General features: G+C 40.0%; 1 protein-coding gene across 1 annotated transcript in view; it reads right to left on the minus strand.

The window, feature by feature from the left end:
* Window positions 1–23081, minus strand: part of mrc2 (mannose receptor, C type 2) — a 44382-nt gene that overhangs the window by 6342 nt on the left and 14959 nt on the right. The window contains exons 3-21 of the mRNA XM_041777884.1: window positions 20634–20807; window positions 20386–20550; window positions 17616–17729; window positions 17247–17390; window positions 14888–15079; window positions 14072–14226; window positions 13812–13916; window positions 7494–7609; window positions 7238–7386; window positions 6604–6827; window positions 4434–4576; window positions 4237–4333; window positions 4025–4154; window positions 3815–3847; window positions 3523–3689; window positions 3142–3310; window positions 2913–3055; window positions 2703–2811; window positions 84–250 (exon numbers count right to left, since the gene is read on the minus strand). Coding sequence (XP_041633818.1) covers window positions 84–250; window positions 2703–2811; window positions 2913–3055; window positions 3142–3310; window positions 3523–3689; window positions 3815–3847; window positions 4025–4154; window positions 4237–4333; window positions 4434–4576; window positions 6604–6827; window positions 7238–7386; window positions 7494–7609; window positions 13812–13916; window positions 14072–14226; window positions 14888–15079; window positions 17247–17390; window positions 17616–17729; window positions 20386–20550; window positions 20634–20807 — 2696 coding nt within the window. The remainder of the gene's footprint in view (window positions 1–83; window positions 251–2702; window positions 2812–2912; window positions 3056–3141; window positions 3311–3522; window positions 3690–3814; window positions 3848–4024; window positions 4155–4236; window positions 4334–4433; window positions 4577–6603; window positions 6828–7237; window positions 7387–7493; window positions 7610–13811; window positions 13917–14071; window positions 14227–14887; window positions 15080–17246; window positions 17391–17615; window positions 17730–20385; window positions 20551–20633; window positions 20808–23081) is intronic.

A 23081-nucleotide genomic window follows, 5' to 3' on the forward strand; every position in this document is an offset into this window, starting at 1 on the left:
GAGAAGAGATGGAAATTGTCATAACGGAACACACTGAAAACAAAAACATGATGTGACGCTGAGAGGTGAGTGTGATGGATTACCCGGGTTTTGTTGTGGTGGGGTCCGCTGTTGTCTAGTGGCTCTCCAGGAGCCCAGTTGGTGTAGCTGAGCAGGCCAGGCTGGGCCCACTGAAAATGACCTTTGGAGTCTGAGGTCAGGCCCACCCAAAGGTTACAGGAGGCATTGTGAAGCAGGGTGGTGACAAAAGCTGCGAAGAGGAGAATTGATCGCATCAATGTGCAACATGAAAGTCTTATGCAACTCTAATGAACAGAATCACGAGTAAAGGGAAATACAGACAGAGGTATCTTGGCATCCAGTATTATTACCATGATGGAAGAAGGCTGGGTAAGTTTTATAAACACTTCTGATTTAAATTAACATCTGAAACTGGAAAAGTTATTTAAGAATAAATACACCAGAAAGATTAAACAAAGCTGACTTGCACCTCTTCGATAGAATACGTGTGATGGCTATAAAGAGGCTGAAAACAACAATATTCATCTCCACTGAAACTAAGGCATCAAGAAATAAAAATATACAGTAAAAACCAATGAACTAATGAGAGTCATGAGATGCTACAAAAATTCAAATCTTGCCAAGTGAACAAGTCTGATTTCTAGTCAAAAGCCACATTCACACGATATGTCCAGATAAAGCCCTCATTTCAAGAAGGCATGGAGGCCAGGATTATAATTTTGCTTGGGCCTGTTAATATCAAAATTTAAAAGAGTGTCCCCTTTCTTGAGGCTACTATTGTCTACATTTTTTCACAATAAATGCTGGAGATGTTTCTTTAAAACATCTAGCCTATGATACCCTTCATGAGTCATATATAAATTTATTCATTAGTGCGAGTAAAGTTATTAATTGCCCAATGCAAAAATATGATCTTTATTTTAGAAGCATAAATACATTTTCAGAACAATTCTTAACTTCTACGTAGCCAATGAAAAATCTTCTCTTACTATTTGTTTAATAACTATTTTCTGTTATTATTATTATTATCTATAAAAGGAGAGAGAGATTGAGACTCTGCATCTCCATGCCCAATGAAAACACCAGATAATGCATGCAGAGCAGAATTATGACGATATCCTTTACTCAAATATAAAACAGAAAATTTAACTTTTATACTCGTCTAAACGAGTCAACCCAACACACTCCATAACAAAGCCCTGACCCTCAGAGAGACAGCTGAGTGTCTCCCCCTCAGACAGGTGGTACAGAAACTATTTACCTGTAGGGTCCTCAGACACGACACTAACTAGCTTAAACCAAATTATTCAACAACCGATAATAAATATTTAACTTAGTGATAGATAGAATGCTTTTTTCCCTTAATATGGTGTGATCAAATTAAAATTGCTGGCCCCACTGGCTGATTTCTTTACTTACTATGACAATTATTCAGTTCTTTGTTGCTCTTTATTTATTTATTTATTTCAGTAAGACATCAATTTGGTCTTTTTTAAGTGTTACATGATACACTTTATTACAAATTAGACACAAACAATTTTCGAAGATTTCAGTTTGTGAAAAACAACCTCTTTACTGGACTCTTATAAGGTAAAATAGCACACTACTTTATATTAATCAACTCACAATAATCTAATTTACCAGCTAAAGCAATAATAAAATTAGTATCCCTACTTAGTTTAAGAGGAAAAGCTGTTCTGGGAAATTTTGTTAAATTGCATGTCAATGTCTCTCAGACAAAAGTGATGCTTACTGATTGTTATACATTTATTTATGGCATCACTGTGGAGACTGTTCCTCTTGGAAAAGTGAAGAGGATTTACTGTAGAGAAATTCTTTGAAAAGTGATATATCTGTGTAATATTTAGCTTAGTTCCATTAAGCTGAACAAACTTGGTAAAAATACAGCATAATATCTATGAGTAGGCCTGTCTAAATTGGTGTTCAATCACTTGAATAAATAAAATTGTTTTATCTTTCTTCTTTACTTTTTATTAACTTCAACAAAGCATTTTATTCATACATATGGAGGGTCACAAAGTCCGCCATCTTGGAATTTTGAATCTAGCTTTTTTCCATAGTACCACAGAAAGGACAAAATAATACACATTTTCTGAACAATAAGAGGTGAGCAATCTAAAATCAGACTTGTAAACGTTGCTAAAATTTCCAGTTTTACATACTGCACCTTTAAAAAATTTTACTCTTCCTTTACTGAGTCCATTTGAACTTTTGCGATGACATGCTGGCTTGGTAACCTTGGCATTTGGCAACAAAGACAGGCTGGGAAATACTGTGAAACTTTGCTGAAAGATAGTTGGCACTGACTGAAATTATCTCACACTGTCACACAGAAGGCAACATCCCTCCTAGATACCTGAGGTCATTTGTTCCATCCATAAGCTGTAGGCACTGCTGATTTTACACATACTGTTTATTACAGATTGTTGGAATTGTGTCTCATATCTGACTGCCTGTCTAACATGACAAAACCCATGGAAATTTGTGTGTATTCATGTATTTGTGTGTTTTTATGGCATGTGTGGACTACTGTTGCAAAAAATTACCCCTCTGGGGCAAAAAAAACCCCATTTCCAATCCAATCTAATCCATTCATTGACTTGAACTGAGTGCACCACCTCCTCCCTCTCTGGCGTCTGTCTGTTTTCCGCTGTAATTACCTTCCTCCAAATGATTGGACACCACTGCCAGCACTCCTCCCTGCATTTCACATTTCAACTTGGCTGCAGACCACGTGGCCTTGTCGGGCTGATCAAACACTCTGAAACACTGCAGAAACACCAGATCTCATTGCACACATCATGGAAGATTAAATCTAATGCATTCTTTAAAAACTCAACTGTTCTATACTGCTGGTGTTGTAGCTCTACCTTATGCTGATAGGAGGACCATCCATCGGGACAGCCTGAGGGTGGATGGGGAGTCGATGGAGTTGGAGGGATGGTGCCCGTGACATTTACCCTCTTACAGATGTAGGGCAGGTCAGAGCGGCACTTCTGATCAGACCAGTCCGCTGTTTAGGAGTGTAACATAAGGGTCATTTGTAAGTACGGCCTCTGATTTAGTCACTTCTTCAGTCTTATTTTTGCCTTTTCTGACCTTTGCTGACTGACAAGTGGATACATTTGCGATCCCGGCTGAGAGCATGTGGCCTCCCAAGGGCCCAGGACACGTAATTGAGCACAGAGTGGTCGGACCAGCGGAATCGGCCATCGTTTTCATAGGTGTGAAGCCCCAGCCACCAGTTGTCACCCTCTACCCTAACCATCTGAAAGTGAGAGAGAGATGCTGTTGAAAAAAGTATGTTGAAGCCACAGGCACAGAGGCGCACGCACGAAAGGTTACCATGCAGAATACAGACACAGCAATCACACAAGTTTGTACTTGTGAGGAATTTCTGAGGGTTTGCCCTCATTAAGCTGGCAGGATTTGATCAGCTCATACAAACTGTGATGAACTCTTTGATAAAGTTTGCAGTGCCTTGCGTAAAGTGTTTGCCAGGAAAGCTTCTTCCTCGGCGGAGTGGACCGAGGCCAGCGAGGAATCAAACCAGGAGCAAATCCTCTGGGCCTGGTCCCAAGTGGTGCGGTGGTCAAAAAATTTATATTCAGCCTCCTGGAAGCCAATCCACTCTGGTGAACTGGTGCCTGACAGATGAGAGAATAGGGAGAGACGGTCATGAGAGAGAGCAGGAAGGGCTTGAAATAAGCCCTTAAGAAATCATTTAAGTATGCAGAGAAAAGTTCAAAGCAAAGAAGTAAGACTGACTGACCTTCAGAGACTTCTGGCTCCTTCTCAACACTACCTAAAGATACACACACAGGAGGCAGAGGAGAGCTCATGATGTACAAAATCAGAGAAAATTTGTTGAAAAGTCTGGTGAGACTCTTATCAGAGAATGATGCTGCAGGAGCTGAGTTGTATTTCTAAAGTTACATAGTAAATGTTCAAATAGAGTACAAATGGTCCCATGATATTGTACCTCTGGGGATTTTGCAGATCCAGTCCAACTCTGAATCACAGTGCATAGCCAGCCAGGTCATAGTGCCCAAATCTGCTGCAGCACACTGTCGGATGTTGTAGTAGTACCGGCCGAAGTTCTGGTACGTTAACTGACACATACGCAGAGAGTAAACAGGTTGTGATTTTTGCACAGCATCCTCTGCATTTTGGTTACGTTTCATTTGAACTCACCTCCAAGCCGTCACTCCACTTCCAGCTGCCGTTGTCCATGGGGTTTCTGCGGTTCAGACCGATCCAAAACCAGTGCTGCTCGTGGTCCTCTGACTCCCTGTGCCACACGTCATTATAACCATTGTTAGCAGCGGCGGCGGCATCAACATCATTCTAATATTACATCACATGTCACCTGGTCAGAAGTGCACACCCACCCAAAGGCCTCATGGAGGACCTGCAGGATGAAGTGCTCCTCATCAGGGCCGCTGATGCTCAGCAGATTGGCTCCGTGTCTCTGGCAGAACAGGTGAGCCTGCAGCCAGCTCAGCCTCTGCTCCGTCTGGGACGAGTGAAACACCTGAACACGTGATAAAAATGGAAATACAGTCCCATTACAGAAGCAGCTGTTTAAATACGATGCACATTAGCTCTTCTGTAGGGCATTCTACAACCAAATGCTGAACTAAATGTGCAACTTAACACCTAAAATTTCATTGCTGATGCATTTTTATGATGTAGGCATCTTTACAGTGCATTAATGTATCTTTAGAATACATAAAAATGATAAAAAATCATTCTTCAGAGGCGTGCAGATGGTGGAGTGGTTTAAGGCGCATCCCATGTGCGTGGGCGGCCTGGGTTCGAATCTGGCCTGTGGCCCTTTACCGCATGTCTCTCTCCACTCTCTTCACTGTTTCTGAGTCTATCCACTGTCCTCCTCTCTCTAATAAAGGCCCAAAAATAAAATCTTAAAGAAAAAAGAAATCATTCTTTATATCAAAAATGTCAAACATGGGCTTATACGAGCAAGCCTCAGGTGGAGAATGGTCCTCCTCCTCTGTCATGGTCACACCATGCAGACAATCCACTGGCAGGAAAACTCCTCATCCACGGTTTACTGTCTTTTATATTGGATTTCACTAAAGAAAATAGGTCAGCAGACTTCAGAATAAAAGTCTCTCAGCTGGGAGTTCAGGGCTCTCCAAAAGAGGCCATTTATATTTTTCATAATATATTTGAATAAAACCTTTTGTAAAATTTAATATAATATAGTAATCCACACAAATATTTGCATTTTATTTACATTTTAATATATCAACAGCTGGCTTTGATGCCACAGAGCATCTTAGGTTGTCAAGATTGCGTGAGGCATTGATGCAGCCCTGCCTCTGGTGCAGGCACAAAGTTTGACACAAACACAAACACAAACACAAAAATAATTTGTTGGCAAATGCCACACTTCCCACTATCAGACATGCTGTCACCTGAAACCACAAAGAAGAGAGATAGAGAGAGTTGCTCCAAAAACACACTTGCTTCTGGCCAAAAGTGTGCCAAGATAATGTGGAGTAAACTTGTCGGTTGCTTTACTGACATATTACTCAGTCAAAACAGACCTCAGGATCATGCTGGATGTGCTTGTTTTGTTTCTCAGAGTCTACCAGACACAGACGAAGCAAACAGAAAATCAGACAAAGGATATGTCGTGTTGGAGATAGCAGTGTTTTCATAGTGCTTGCTTGAGTTTGTGAGCTAGTGTGCTTTCAAAACTAAATGAGGTCAAGAGTCGCTAGTTTTGTTTGTTGGACCCTTACTTTCATTTGGAGACCAGGATTTTTGGACTACAAGATGAAAAAGGCAGGCAAAACAGACTATGAGTTTGTATTTTTACTGTGTTTTCATCACACTAGTTTCTGTTGCTCTGTATCTAGGTCTGTAACTTAGACTTTGTTAGAATTTTGAGATTCTCCTCTCACTAACACTGTATAATGACCAGGTTAACATGACCAAAGTTACTTTATATTTCACATTGTTAGTAAACATGTCTTAAAATTCCAAAAGACCAGAATACGGCCCAGGAAAAAGGGTTAAGGTAATCAAGTGTTCACAGGGCCCTGAGTACTCTGGGGCTCCAGGTAATTGCCTGTCTTTGCCTAATGGTAAAGTGCACATCTGGTTCATACATATTTGCCAAAGTGGTGTATTAATTGCAGGGTGGGGAGAGGGGTGGGTGGGGTTTGGTGAGGTCATGATGTCTTTTGTTTATTTGTGTGTAAATCACTTTGTGTTGCTATGTTTTGTATGAAAAAGTGAACAAACTTTGTTAGATTAAATCCATTTCAAGGACACAATACGACATGTATAGACCGTGAAGCTGTGTTAAATTTAGCTCTGCAGAGGACATTTTTCAAAAATACCTTAATAACAACAGTAATCTTTGTAAAGATGATCACACCCACATCCACAGAGGTATAATTTGCTCAGATGTGGCTATAATGACCTGTGATTATTCTATAAATAATAGAGCTTATAAGACAAAGAGTGATTAAATATTAATGACATTTTTTATAGAGTCTGGTGTTGAGAAGCAGAGAAACTCTGAACCTTGTAACAGTAGCGCAGGTCGCTGTTGCTCTTCCAGCCACTGGGACAGGAGCCGCTGAGGCTCGGGGTGGGCTGAGGGACAGGAACGGGAGGCTCAGGGCTCAGAGACGTGTCCTGGTTCTGACGGCAGATGAATTTTGCCTTCGATGACGCACACTCCTTCACCTCCCACAAACCCGTTGCGATGCCTGTCGCCATGGTAACGCAGCCACCGTTAACACTGACTGTAAAGACAGAGAGGGAGCAAAAGAGGCTTTAGTGATGAAAAGTGTGGAAACTGTGGAGGGATGTGAAGAAAATAAATATGTGGAAAATGGAATTTGCCCTTTTTTATGAGGAAACTATGACTTGAATAAATGTTGGAACAAGGGCGATGTTTCCTGTGAAATCTATCTGTTAGTAAAGGACTGTATGACTGAGCATGATTAATGCATTAAATTGCCAGATTAGATAAAATCTACAGTCTGCTCTGATTCATTTTTGAGCTGTAGAAAACCTCCAGTGTGTATTAAATGGAGTTTGATTAACCCACTTACTACAGCTAAATTATTTGTTTGATAATCATTATTCTGCTAAATGTAATACATAATCATTTCAAGATCAGTTTCTTTCAAATATGATCTATGTGGGCAACCTGGTTGGTCTCGGTTCCAGTTGGTGTAGGACACTTCATCCCCGCTGAGCCAGTGGAAGGAGCCAGGGCTGCCCTTGTCCAGGAGGCCAATCCAGAAGGAATCACCGGACCGACCAAACACCAGGCTGCTGGCAAAGGCCTGCTCGAACCTTTAAGGGTTAAAAAGAACAGTTAAAAAGGCAGAAGTAACTGAAAACACCGTGAAGTCTTTCAGCCCCTGTGGAGAAGTGCCAGGGTGATTCTGCATAGTACACACCTGTTGGTGATGGTAACAAGGGCGGCTCCCTGGTCCTCACAGGATTTCCTGGCCTCGTCAAAGGTACGCAGATCCTCTCCTACCCAGTAACAGGAGGGGCTGTGCCATTTCCAGCCCTAAAAAGTGGAAGTTTTATGAGGACAGAGAAAATATTACATTTAAAAACATCTGTCTGAATTTGGGCAGTATAAATGAATTACACATGGAAGAAAGAAGAGTGAACAAGACCCATATCAGAGGGGGTAAAGATGTCAATGTGATTCCAAAGAAATATAACTATATGAATAGTCAAAGCAGAGTTATGTCCACTTATACCAGAGAGCTGTATCCTAAATGCAGAATAAAAGAACAAGTCCAGGCATGCAGAAGTAACTTTTCTTTGGCCTCAATCCCTCCTGCCAGCTCACGACTGCAGTTGAGGACGTGTACCGACGCAGAGTGCAGCCAGCACACAGGAGGTCAAAAGAGTTAAGATTTAGTGCAAGAATGATAGTGAGAGACAGTTCGTATACAGCTTTGTGAGAATAAGCCCAACCACAGGCTTTTTGCACAACCACGTTTGGCATCTAGACACAAACCTCAGAGATTATAGCTGCCGGAGAGGCTTGATGTGTTGAAACTCACGTCTTCTTAACACTTTCTCTTATCCTTACTTTCCCTGTCTGACAGGAATGGCATTAACGCTGAATCAGAGTGGGTGAACAAAACAGTATTGAGATGTATTTCTTTTTGAGTCAACTTATGTAGTGAGGATGGGTCTGCACAATATTAGAAAACAAATTTAAATGCAATGAATTAAGAAATAATCAAGTGTATATTGGCTTTCACTCAAAGTTCCTTTAACAATCTTCTGCTCTTTATGATTTCTACAATATTTGTGTTTATAACAAGTCCCTCCTAAAGGCAGAACAAATCTCAAGCTCAAGCTTTATCTAACAGCATCATAATCCTATCATCATTTATTATCATTTAACTCGTGTCTCCATCCATCCATCTTCTGCTTATCTAGGGCGGGGTCACATTGGCAGCTGGCTAAGCAAGTCAACCAAGATATCCCTCACCCAGCATTTTTCCTGCTCCTCCTGGGGGATTTGAGGCATTCCCAGACCAGATGGCATATATAATCTCTCCAGTGAGTTCTGGGTCTGCCCCGGGGTCCCCCCCAGGGTCTTTTCCCACTTGGATGCCCCTGGAAACCCTCCATAGGGAGTCATCCTGATCAGATACCCAAACCTCTGCAAGTGACTCCTTTCCATGCAAAGGTCAAGTGGCTCTACTTCAAGTTCCCTCCAAATGTTTTCCCTGAAGCCCTGAGTCTTTTAGGATGGTTAAAAGTATGTTGCTTAAAAATTTTATGATGGATAAATGCAAAAAGTGATAATCAGTTGGGCCTTACTGGTTACATGGAAATTAAATTCTTAAAGCCAAACTTGATAATATTCATAACATTTCATATCCTTTTTTTAACCATGAAGAACTTATGCACACATTGTAGTATATAAAGTACTTTTAACATTGCTCCAAACGTACAATTTCTAGCAATTTTCTCAATAAATCAGTATTTGTAACCCCATATCTGCTTTAAGTGTTCTTTCTTTAAAAGAATGAAGTAACTGTTAACCTTTACACCAAATTCCTACCCTTCCCATATAATGCAACATAAAAAATAAACATTAGACATTTTTGAGAGGCTTGATGTAATGTCTTTTTTTTTTGCACATTGGGTTAAGAAGAAACTGATGTAAACACTTATTTTTTCAGCTTGAACTGTTTCATTTTTTGCCTAAATTTGTTGGCATTTTAAAACTAAATTTCTGTTTATAAATGTGTAAAAATACTGCATATCTGGGGAACATCCCCCTGCACCTTTCTTTGTTTGGGCTTAACCCAAGCCGCAACCTCCAGTCCTGAAAAATGAAGCCAATGAGGAAGTGCAAAAAACTGCCACTTGAGGCTAGCTGCAGGAACACTGGAAGTCCCGTCTGAACACCTGTTAAAAAGCCGGTTTTTACACTAGAAATACACTGGTTTACAGCCTGGATCAAAAAAACAAACATGTCTCATTAGCTAATGTCTTCATGTGCCCTCACTGAACAGGGGGTGAATTTTTTTGTAACCACAATCGTTTTGATTACATTTAGATAAAACCTCACTGCGCAATGATTGGCACGTCTCATTTGATTGACAGATAGCTCAACAGGCGGAAGCTACATTTCTGTCAACCAGAATGCTAGCTAGCTAGCTGACAGGAAGTTGAGCTTAGTGGGTGGGCCGTTAGATTGATCCAAAGTTGGGTTGAGATTGCGATTTCTGTTTGAGTCTACTTATTGTAAGCAGACTTCTGATGTCACACAGGGTTTGTCCAATTCTTTCTACAGTCTATGGTGAAAACTGATACAAGAATATAAGACAATCATATAATACAAAAAACAATTTTGCAATAATGAAAACTTAAGGCCCCTTTAAGCAAAGTGCTGGAATTTTATTGAATATACTGATGTTAATTTCACCTCTTTTTCTCTCTTCTTCCCTTAACTTCTGTCCGACATAGACCTTCTGGCTCAACTTCTTCTTTGGCTAATTAACCCTTTAACCTAATTCATGTTATAAGGGCAACCATGAGGGGTCAGCAAGCAGACCCACAGTGAGTCATACTGGCAAGGAAATCTGTACAGAGCACCATTTTATAAAATAAGAAAAACTGATATTTGGAACCAGCAATTCCAGAATTAAATCACAAAAGTCAGGATGATGACATTTATTTCATATCAATATTTTTTCCTTCCACTAATCTAAATGACTGCATTGCTTTCACATTATTAAACAGAAATCCTGATGGTTCAGACTGTTTAACTTAATTCACTTTATAGCCTCACAACACCACAAAAAATCCAAAATGGTTACTGTGTATGCAGCTGTGGGGAATCATTTTTTAACTGGGTCAAAACATTAAACACTGTACCTATATTCACTGCTATCACCAACGGACAAACTTCAATAAGGCGTCCCACAGCAGAGGGACCAGACATCATGCCCACTCACTTTCTTTTGGTTCCCATTTTCATTGAACCATCCGCAGCAGCCTTCTGTGAGAACATTTACTTAAAAGGAATCAAAACTCCCAACATGCATCATAAGATAAGGCTCTACACAAATGATACACCACTCTTCCCACGAAACTGTCCTTTATTACCTCAAGAAGAAATAAAAGTTGTAGAGAAATTGTTCTGACAAACTGTTAAATGGAACAAATCATCCATACTACTATTACACAAAAACAGCTTGAATGTGGCAACAAACACAGCACAAATCCTTTTATCCTCAGTCGCACTGCCACCAAAAAGGCTTGATCCCCTTGGTTTTTGAAATTTTATCTTGGGACCTCCAAGAGCAACTAGGCTACCTGAGTGGTCAAGTTGAGATGTGGCAGTGCATGAGGTCAACAGGATATGCCGCTGCTTCTATTTAAAACCTTCAAAACCATCAATGACAAGTTAAAATCAATCTTAAACTTCACAGGAAGCCAAAACCAGAAGCTAGGATGGATATACTTTCAGATATGTTTTCATACTTCCTCTTTCTAGTGAGGAGACGAGCCGCAGTGTGATGCACAACACAGACAAAAAGAGGACAAGTTTAAACCAGCATTCAAAGAATTACAGTAATCCAGCCTTGATGCTACAAAAGCATGAACTGCTCTTTCAAAGTCATCTTTGAAAACATTCAATTTCATTTTTAGTAGAAGTCTTTGCTGGAAAAGGCTGCTTTTAACCACAGAGGTTATCTGCTTGTCAAATTTAAACAAACTGTCAAGGATAACACCCACAAACTTACAGTTTTTAGCAGCTAATGGTCATGTTTGTCTGTCTGAATATAATCACCTCAGTTTTATTTTCATTTAGATTTAGAAAATTTAAATCCATCCAGGCTTTGAAGTCTTTAAGGCAGATCAGCAATGACTGCATTGAATTTTCACAACTGCTTTTAAAGGCAGATAAATCTGAATATCATCAGCAAAGCAGTGAAACGAGAAGCTGTGATTTTTTAAGAATAAAACCCAGGGCCTAAAGTGGATTCTTGTGGGAAGCCATGTCTGAGAAATAGTCTCCTCACTGGACTGAGAATGGTTTAGTGAGATAAGGCTCAAACCATCTGAGGCCAGTGCCTTTAACTGCAGAGTATCCAGCATCAAGAGAAAGTAGAAGATCATTAGACTCTTAGCAGGACTGTTTCAGTATTGTCCACTGGAAGTGGGCCCATGGGGGCCCTTTTTCATGTAATGTTCACTTGAAGGGCACCAGAGAGGTCTCTGTCTTTTTTTAATCCTTATAGGTCAACCTAGTGGGCATTTTTTCAATTTTGTCCATGTGCAGCGCACCATGGAGGGCGACTTGTCATTCTTTTTTAAACCTGAAGAACATTAACGGTGGTACACTGTCAATTCTGCCTTCAAAGAGAGAAACCTAGAGGGCACTTCCTCATGTTTAACTTCCTATAGGGAACCACATTAGAACCTATCCAAAGGGCCCTATTTAAATGAAGAAGCCTTAAGCAGCAGCTGCATTTTCTCTGACACTGTTTGACACCCCTTTTTTATCCACATATGAAATGAATATCATAAAAATCTTCTTAGGAACTATAAATCAGACATGCACTGTTGCAGAAACTATAAGTATGGCAGCATTACATTTCTGAATCATGACCAGAGCACAGGATGGGGTGTATGGTTCTGGGATAACTTGGTGTCATGTTGCTTAAAATGTCAGCAGGCTTTCTTTCATTGTTATTTCACATGTTGTGAGAAGTGAAATCATCTGCACTGTCACAGGGTCCTGCAGCCTGTGCCATGCCAAATGACCCCCGTCACATTACCACCCATGATGCCTTGCTCCCCAGGGGAAAGAGGTAGGGGATTCATTTTACCAAACAAACGCTCTGTCCATTAAAAGATCTTTGTTGAATGTAACAGCTGAGAAACAGCACGACTCTCAACCCCATAGATCAACACTTCTCAGAAATATGATACTGCTTAAGGGAGGAGGCACACAAAGACACAGTAGATTTCTTTTCTCACTATAATAATCAAGCACAAATTACCAGAAAAAAACACTGAACTGTCCACTTCAACAATCACAGCGTGGTCAGGTAGAGAGGGGTTGGGTATGAGAGTCTTTACGTGTCATCTGGAGAGAATTACAGTCTGTAAAATCACAGGCAGATCTAGATGGATGCTCCAGATGGGATTTAATTCAGCATGTGGGCACAAGTAGTGTGCATGATAGAACATTTCTGTTTTATCTACAGTAAACAAAGATACAAACAACTTGTCTTGATGTGAATGCCTTAGAGAAGCACAGTTGTTTTGTGTTTAAGGCAACAGAGCTGCAGAGCATAGGGACTCAGCCAAGAGAGGGATGAATGTGTGTCTGGGGTTGAGTGTAGTAACCCTCTCTGTCTTAAGGGAGTGATTTATATTACAGTTAAAGACTAGAGGCCGTCTGGAGGGCCAGTGGAGGGGTTAGGGTTGAGGGGAGCTCTGGGAAAAGGGTTAATGTGAAGAGATAGCTGAAATATTCTGAATAATAGACTGTCAGATACAGCAATAACAATACTGAAAACCTGAATGGAGTCTTTATGGATTAAAAACAAACATGTATATCTAGTTAAGGGGAAGCGGTTCTCAACTGATGGATCAGGACCAAAAAATGGGTCACAGAGCTGTTTTCAATTGTACGGAAGGCCTAAGGGGACATACATCAATGTATTTTCTTATAATCCATTTTACATTTATTACAAACAAACTTTGGTTGTTTTCCAGTGTTCTGAGCTCATTTATCTCTTTATTTAGGGACAAAAAAGCTGGTTTTCCCATTAATCTGGGTTGATTTCTCATGCATGTATGCATGCATGTTTTCCTCCAGCTTCTGGACTGATCTGCTCTTTTTGTTTCATCCTGTCTGATCCGTCATGTTTTGCTCCATCTACGGTCCAAACTGAAACATTTTTCATTAAAGCATAGTCAAACCCCAGATTTTTAGATGAGGCGCATCTACCCTCGAATTAAAAAAAAAAAAAAAAAGCTTTCAGAAGGAGGGTTGATAAGATGCACCAACTCCCTCCTTCCTTTTGTCCCTTTTCATTCACGGTTATTTATTAAATAATAGTGGTTGGAATATTTCTGATATTTGTTCAAAAATTTCCATTAAATAGATGATGGTGGGTACTCCTGGCGAGACCAGTTGAGAAGCACTAATCTAAAGCATAAACTATAAAAGCCAAGCAGTATATTTAGCATGCTATGAAAGGAAAGAGTCATACTTGTTTGCAGTCTTGATGCTGTGGTTTCCCATCACTCTTTGTTCCCAGTTTCTTGCAGATGGAGGGCAGAGTCAGATTACAGGGGCTGTCATCCCAGCGGCCCTCCTGCTCAAGTAAGCAGCACACAAACACAGAGAGAGAACACAGCTGGTAAATATATACAAACCGAGGAGACCGGCTGACAGTGAGAGTCCATTACTGCAAGGTGATTAAGACTCCAGATATTTGGGGGGTCAGTTAGAGGCTGCACAGTCACTCACAGCTCCCCAGATGGAGACACAATCTTCCGGGGTGTTGCGGAAGTTATTAGGTTCAAACGGGTGCCAGTAGGTGAAGATGACAGGCGTGTGGTCGGTCCACTGGAAGTCCATTTGCATATTAGTGTCGTGGAGTCCGATCCACAGCTGGTCCACATCTGAAAGGAAGATCCAGCACATGGCCATGTTAGAAAAAATAAGTAAAACCAGCAATAGAGGTTAAAAAAGCTTACTATTATACAGTTAAACATGTTCACAAGTTTAATGCTTAAACTGGAGCAACTCCATGGCCTAAAAACTTTCATGTGTTTCTTTTCACCTCAGAAAAAGGCAGGAGCTGCCTGATTTCCACTACTTTTGAGCTTGCTCTAGAAATGTGGGCAAACAATGATGCAAAACAGCTGGAAAAACATTTAACTGAGTTCATTTCAGCCTTTTTCTTACATATGTTTCCACAAGTGCAATATGGGTAGGGCAGAGCTGAAACATCAGGGCATTTTGCTCCAATGCACTGAAAATAGTAACACGAGTAGAATTTAAACGTATTCGGATAGCTTTGAGTGTGTAACCTCTTTGTGAACCCACTGCGCTTCAACATTAGTAACACACACTCCTATTCTCCTGTTCTTCTACTTTCTCTTTGTTTTTTTTCTCTCCAACACTTGTACAAAAATATATAAAACCCTGATTTATGCCTCCTGAAGAACAGAATCAATTTTTTAAAATATTTCTTACACTTGTTGGTGCTGTTTGTAACAAAAAGAGAACTCCCTCTGAAATGCAGTTCAGAGGGAAAGAACAGTACAGTCAGTAAGTCACCTTTCTTCAGGTTGTTCAGGATGAACTCCAGCTCAGGTAAGGTGTGGATGCTGACCAGGTTAGCCTCCATTTTCTGACAGGTTTTCTGAGCGGTGTCCCAGTCAAGTTTTTCTGACGTCAGCTTGTAGCAGCCTGCCTGGAAGGCCTGCCAGCCCACATCACAATCGTATTTCTCATCATCCGCCCACGAATCTGTAGGTGTGAGAAGATGAAAGTCTTTAGACTTTGCATAGGACGTTAAGTGATGTGCTAATTAATCTATTTTAGACAGTGCTGTAAAAAAAGATTTGACCCTTCATATTTGTCATCATCAAACAAATTTTAATACTTCATTAAGATAACTCAAGTAAATAAAAAAATAAGGTTTTTAAGTGATGATAACATTTATTAAGGAAAAAAAGCCATCCAAACCTACCTGAAAAGTAATTGCCCATTTTTGTCAAATCATGAATTAAGTGTGATTAACCACATATTTTCTTCCTGAGACACACCCAGCCCTGATTACTGCCAAACCTGTTGAGTCAAGAAAACCCTTAAATAGAACCTATCTGACAAAGTGAAGTAGGCTAAAAAATCACAAAAAGCAACACACAAATTGTAATTTGGAACAATGGTGAACCTTCCCAGGAGTGGTTGGCCTACCAACATTACTCCAAGAGCCCATCGATGACACATCAAGAGCATGGGTCTCAAACTCACGGGCCAGTTGCGGCCCACAGGAAGATATTTTGTGGCCCCCCACTTGACATCAAAGTGTAGTGTTTGTGTGGCCTGCGCGTTAATGCATGCACAAAAACACTGCAGCTTTAAAGCCAACAAAAAGCTCAATTTATATCATATCCATAATATGAATAAGCACTGAGAGATAAGAACAAGAATTCAGAATAGTTGCCTTAATCCGATCACTGATGTGACAGGAAGGGTCAGAGATACGGACTGGAGTTTAAATAAGTCTATCGAGGCATCCAGAGGTTTTTGCCTTGTAAAACCAAACTTCTCCTGGTGACAAATGTTTTCCCTGCATAATTGTCTGTCAGCCACAAATGCAGACATCGTATCTCGCTTTGGTGAGCGACTCGGTTCAACCTCCCAACAGATTTAATCCCTCACAGGCTGTCCTATGACATGAGAGGTCAGCATGTTTAGTCTTAATGCAGCACAGAGATGCCCCGGTCATCACGCGTGCAGGGATGTCAGGGGGGTTCAAATAGAGTGGACATGCAGAAGAAAGGCCTCTCTGGACTCTGTGCACTGATCCCAGGTCAGGTGAAATAAGGCTCGGATCAGGTTTTGTGAACAGGTTGCTGTTTTAAATCCATAAACAGTCATGTTGAATGTAAATTTAATGAATATTCCAGTCTTGTAAAATCATCATCAGTGGATTCTAAAAACATTAAAATCTGTTAAAATTGTCATATGTTACAAGGACAGCATATTTTTGCCTGGTCTGTTTAGATTACTTGTAAATAAATTCTCTTTCTAAAGTAGCAAATTAAACCATTTGTGTGCAAACATGCTGCACTCATTAAATGGTATCTGCATCTTATATTGGATCATTTCTCTTTGTAAACATTACAGCAGCCTTTACATCAGTCTTTGGTCATATTGATATTGCTAAAAATTTTCTGGCCCAAAGGATGTCTCGTTGGAGCAAATCTGGCCCCCTACCCTAAATGAGTTTAAGACCCCTGATCAAGGGGTCAAAAAAGAACCCAGAACATCATCTAAAGACCAGCAGGCCTCACTTGACTCAGTTAAGGGCAGAGTCCCAAGGCCGAAACCACTGCTGACCAAAAGGACTCAAAGGCACGTCTCACGTTCGCCAAAAAAAACATCTTGAGGATCCCAAAGACTTTTGGGAAGATATTCTGTGCACTGAAGACACAAAAGTTGAAATATTTGGAAGGTGTAAGTCCTGTTATACCAAGAGTCAAACATGGTGGTGGTAGTGTGATGGTCTAGGGCACTGCACAGCTCAGAAAGAAAGTGCCTTTCTGTTATGCTTTAGCTTTAATAGATGTAGCTAAAGTTAACGTAGCTACACAAATAATGTATAAACGTGGCTTACATAGCTGCCTTGTGAGCTCAGTTTTAGCTACATAGCTCCATTATTGATAGCTAAGTTAGTTTTAGCAACGTGGGCTTTCACAAACATAGCTAAAGCTAGCCTAGCTATATTAGCTACATAGAATGAAATCATCATTCAAAAACTGTATTTTGTATTTACTTGGGTTATCCTTGTCTAATATTGAAATTTGTTTGATGATCTGAAACATTTATGTGTGACAAATATGCAACAAAATAATAATAAGCAAGGGGCCAAATACTTTTTCACAGCACTGTAGGTCTTTACACTCACCAGTGGTGAAGGGGTCCAGGGTAGCATTGGGCCTCTTCTTACAGACATACGGCAGTGCTACAGAACAATCCCGGTTCTGCCAACGGCCTGATGACTCAGTTCTGATTACAGCACAGTTCTCCTCTTCTGCGTGGTTTGGCTGGTCTGCAGGATGACAGTAAGAGCATCACTGATGTAAAGTGCCCTTGTTATGGCACTAGACCTTTTGCTGCACTCTAAGCCTCAGTGTGTGTTTGAACTCAGACCAGCATGTTACTAAAATAAGCAAGCATGCTTATTCATCATTCTACAGAAGCTCAATGTTGTTTTTTAAATCGCAGACACTTTTAGCTAAAATGCACAGTAGTGGTTGAGTTTTTATGGTCTAACCTTGCTCCCAGTTGAGATATTTGAGAGGGGAGGAGTCGGCCCACTGCCAGCCTCCATTGATGTCCAGGTCATTGAGGCCAATCCACAAAGCAGCACTGTAACCCGTCAGTAAACCTAAAATATTAAAAAAAAAGAACAGCATTCTTTAATATTATATGTACCAAAAGAGCAACAAAACACAGTGTAATTTTGTAAAGGAAGAAAAAATGAAAGAAAACACTAAGTGGTGTGCTTCCATAGAGAACTAATAATATCTCCAGTGAGCCACCATTGTATCTGCCCACACTTTATTGCGTAGATGGCAAAATAGTTATGTAACGATAGCATGAGTGTGGCCTAACATTGGCAATAGGGTCAGAACATCAGAAAATCAATCATCACCGAAGGGGGACTAAGATATAGGGCAAATTCTGGGAAATAAATTTTATTTATCCTTTATTTCCACAGATGTCTCTTTTCAGGGGTGCCCTACAGCAATGCAATAAAAGAAAGGGATAGGGATAGAATAATTACAAACACATTCATGATTACTCAGTCTTGCAAACTCATGCCCTTGGTTGATTAGTCACAATTTAATTTTATTCTACATAAAAGGAGCAGAAACTCTGAAAGCAGCCTCGGCCTATTCTGTCCTAAACTTATGTGTTTTTACAGAGGCCAATCTCTGAGATCTTGTTGTTCAACTTGAGATTGAAGAGAGCAATGAGAAAAAGAGGAAGTTTACAATGAATGCTCTATAAATAAACAGAATACAGCGCTGCTTCCAAAGTTGACCCAGTAAGGGCCAGCCAACAGAGTAGTGCAAGTCAGAATGATGAACATGAAATCATCATCACCAGTGAGTAACTGGAGAGACTGTGATATTCTGCATCCAAAGGCTTCTAAAGGGAAGCAGTCACATGTGTTCAAAGAGTGTCTCCATAATCTAAAACAGGCAGTGTTGTAGTTGAACAATCTTTTCACTGTCTTTCATTGTTAAGCAACTTATTCCTATAAAAAACCCAAGTTGAGTCTTTATTTCTTCAACTGAATGTAAAATGTGTTTTAAAAAGACAAATCCTGGTCAAGCCAGATACCCATGCTGGAGTTTTTGAACACATTCAGTGGTTATTTTGTTTAACTTAAACAAACTGGCATCGGTAAGGTCTGAGTTTTGTCTAGAGATAACCACACTTTTTGGGGTTTATTGTTGTTTTTTTCTGCTGTTATTTAGAGAGAATGATAATGGATAGAGAAAGAAATAGGGACAAGAGAGTGGGGGAGAGACAGGACAGGAGTGGCAGGTCACATTTGAAACCAGGGCCGTCCATGTACATGGTTGCGACCCAACCACTAGGCGATCCGTGTCCCATGCATTTGGTTTTGACTGGCGACCCATCCCGGGTGTACCCGCCTCTCGTTCAATGACATCTGGGATAGGCTCCAGTCCCCCCACGCTACCAATGGCATAAACAGTGCAGAAAGTGGATGGATGGGGTTCCGATAAGTTTAAGATTGAGCAGAGCTTGCTGCAATGATTTGAAAACATGTTGCAACTGTAAGATAGCCTGACTGTACAAAGGCACACATACTTTATAGTAGCGTGCTTTAGTTTCAGGCATGTTTGGGACAAAACTGAGGCTGCATCTATTCTGTATTGTGGTTGCTCTCCACAGGCAGGACTTTTCTGACTGAGTCAGCAACTTCACCCATAGTGCAAAAGTTTTTAATGGCCAAAGGCGTTATGGGAAATCCATGCAGATTAAGGGATGATTGGGATATAATTTGAGTACAATGACAAAAAATACTTAGAGTTATGAAGTACTGTTCACCTAAAACTAAAAATCTGTTCCATCAACTAAGAAAACCTAATAGCTGAAATAGCTATTATGGATTTTTAAGTTAACTTATTTTTTAATAACCTTTTACTGTTTGGTTTTACAGTTTACCAGAGGCATGGGAAAATAATTTCTGAAAAAAAAAAACAAAGTCCACACTTAAGGGTGGAGTAAGGAGTGGATGTGGGGGGCAAGCTTGGCTTAGGCCCTAGGGTACCATCTGTGTGTGTAGTAGGTTGCCATGAGCCCTGGTTGTGTTTTGGATGTCACCAGGAACCGAAAGCCACCAGTGGTTTCTGGGCGGAGGCAAAAGGCAAAAGAGATGCCATCAAGCTTGACCTAGTGACACACATGTGTTGACATGTGTCGAGCTTGACTCTGGCAAACCCTCACCCCCTTTCTCCAGCCTCGGTTCATGGCATGTTGAGCCATAATGAAGACTTGGCAGCCTGCATGTCTAAAATGTATGCACACAACTGTATATATAAATATTTAATTGTATATATAATTGAATCATCTGCATAAAGATGGATTTTACATTTTTGTTTAATTACTGTTACCATTAATATACAGTGAAAATAGTGCTGGTCATAGGACAGATGCCAATCAAATATCTAGTATTTTAATATTTTCTAGCTTTCTTGCAAAGGGTGATAAATAATTTGTATTTATTTGGCAATCAAAGACTATTATGGCAACTGATGGGTGTAAAAGTTAAAATCAGGCTTCATTCAAGTGTATTTTGCATTACTTCAACAATATTAGTATGACAGATGTAAGTTAATAGTTACAAAGCTGATATTTGCTGAAAATTTTGTACAGGTTGCAGATCTGCGAGTTGCCATTTGCTGATGAGCGTTTACAATTTTTTAAATTTTTAGCATTTATTTGGACACAGAATTATAAAAAATGTAAATACATGTTTTAAACCAGCAACTACAACATGACCTTACCATTGATGTATGTCTGCTCATGCAGCTTGGTGATGCTAAGCAGATCTGCACCCTGCTGCTGGCAACTGATCCGAGCCTCACTCCACGACAGCGTGGCCTGGAAGTTGAACTGGTAACAGCTGTCTGTCAGTGGGTCAGTATCCCAGAAGGTCTCACAGCCACTGCCTGACAGAGAGGGAAGGAGAGAGAAAGGTTGTTAGACCACAGAAAAAAGAGTATTGTTTCTGACATGCAAAATTTTCACTCACCTTTCACAGGACAGAAGCCCCAGCGCTCGTCCTTGCCGTAGTCAAAGGTTGTTGCACACCACAGGTGACCGTCCTCGCGGCCGATGCTGGTGCAGCTGTGAAACCACTGGCCATCGTACAGGAAGGGCAGGTAGCAGGGGCGGCCATGAGAGTTCCCCTGGATTGTATAAATCTCTGTGAAGCAAAGAGGAGGGATTTTAAAGATGGGCTATGCTTGAGCTGTCCAAAGCTGTAGCTGTGAACTGTGCTGAAGTGAAATACCTTTTCTGTTTTCTCAGAGACTTGTATAATTAAACAGGCTGAAAAGAAAGGATGATGTTACAGTAAAAACAGAAATGTCAAATTGAGGTCAGCAGGAGGGGGAAATGAAAAAGAGCAGATTATATGGAAAACTTGGAACTGTCACTAACTTTATTTAAATGCAGAATCAAACGTTATCCAATTTATTCCCAGTCCATAACTGGCTTCTTTTAAGAGCCTATTGGCTTTTTAAGGATGATAAATCATTATCTATATCAAGTTTCAGTAGTTTTAATAGAGTTGAGGTTTAAGTCCTCATTCCACCCATAAAGATAAGTGTGAAGGAAATGGCAGATAGAGAGAGAAGAAGAGAGGCTGGATCTGTGGAGTCACCAAAACAAGTTAGGCCAATGGAAAGTAGGGCAGACATGTTAAACGAGGGAGGAAAGATTTCTGACGCTCCCTCCCTCTCTGCTCCACCACTGGCTGCTTGGCTGCAGTGTAGCTGCTCGCTGACTGACTAATGTCAGAGGCATTCCTCCGCGGCAGCCAGTTTGGACTTCACAAAAAGACTTGTGAACTTCAGCACTCAGAAGTTAAAAATGTCTCCTTCCACACAAACATAAGGACAAGTTGAAGGGTAGGAAGGACAGTAAAGGAGGATTTTGTTTTATGTGTTACTTTTATGGCAGAAGTGGTTTTAAATGCAGTCAAGCAGAGCCTGTAAACGGTATACTTTAATGGCTGACTGAGCTTGCAGAGATGTTTGTCAATGAAAACTGTAACATTTGATTCTGTTTAGATCTGACAGCACTGGCAGTGGAAATGAGGCTTAGTTGTGAAGCTCGCTGTTAGATTTAATCTGGGCTGAAAACGTCACATAAATAGAAATATACTCCAGGGCAGGGACATCACTGTGTTTACTGGAGTTTGCAAACACCAGCAGTGTTTGGCTTGGCTTTCTGACTGGCAAACAGCCATGATTCCTCAGCGATTCACTAAAAGCAATATTTTGCTGTATCCGTTTGATCAGATGCAGCTGTGGCTTACTAAACAGTGAGTCTCTCTGCCACACTGAGGCAGCAAAACCTGCAGAGAAAGAGCAGCTCATTGGATCACTCCAACAGGACTAGCAGCTGTAGTTGGCTTCAGATACAATAATCTACAGACATGTTAGATGATGCATATTTAGTTTTTTTTTTAAATTTATTTTAATGCTTTCATATTTTCTAACCATCATATAACTGCCAGAAAATTGACTAAAGAAAAAAAAGGGGAAAAAGGACACAGGAAAAATGTACGTATGAGTTTAGTTTTTTATAATATCTTTTAGATATCCAACGGCTATTATTGCTGTTTTGGAAGTTGACATTTCAAGAATTGGAAGTTTAAGAAATTTTTTAAATTTAAACACCAAAGCTGTAAGATTATATAAACTATTTAAATCAAGTTAAAATTAATTGTTTACACAGAAAACATATGTAAAGTGCTTAACAAATTTATTAGACCACCCTAACCATAACCAAAGTAAGGTTTATGCCACAGCTGCCCTAAATTAACAGCATTGGTAATTACCAGAATCATTTTTTATGTTTCTGCAATGGTTAATACACCAATATGTAGAAGCTCTTTAACCCAAATGATATTTTTAACGCTAAAATATCATTATTATTGTTATCCTTGAATTTTCAAATTTACTGATTTACAAAAAAACAAAAAAAAAGAATAAAGCACATTAATATTTCTTGATTAATATGTCAAATTATAGTTACTTACTTGCATTCCTGAACAGAAAACTTAGTTTTAGTGGTTGAATGTTATGCTTGATTAATTTCTGACTTCTCAGAGAAGCCCAGTGAGCCAGCTCAAATTTGGGTGAATTCAGTTTGAAATCGCTCATTCCTGTTCAAAATGGTAAAACGTGGAGAGCTCACTGAAAATGAAAGAGTCCGCATTAAAGCACTTCATGATGCTGGATAGTCTTTGAGACAAATATGATAGGTGGTCTAATAAATTTGTTAAGCACTGTATCTACAGGCATTATTCTACTCTAAAAAATGCCAAATTCTAAAATAATTTTTGTACATTAGTAAACAGAGAGCAATATGGCATTTTTTAAAAACAAAAACAATGTTTTACTGTGCCAAAATCAAGCTAAATGCAGAAAAATACAAAAACTGTATATATAGTTGATTTTTCCATCCTTAA

Source organism: Cheilinus undulatus, linkage group 21, assembly GCF_018320785.1.
Source record: "Cheilinus undulatus linkage group 21, ASM1832078v1, whole genome shotgun sequence".
In the NCBI taxonomy this organism is placed as follows: domain Eukaryota; kingdom Metazoa; phylum Chordata; class Actinopteri; order Labriformes; family Labridae; genus Cheilinus; species Cheilinus undulatus.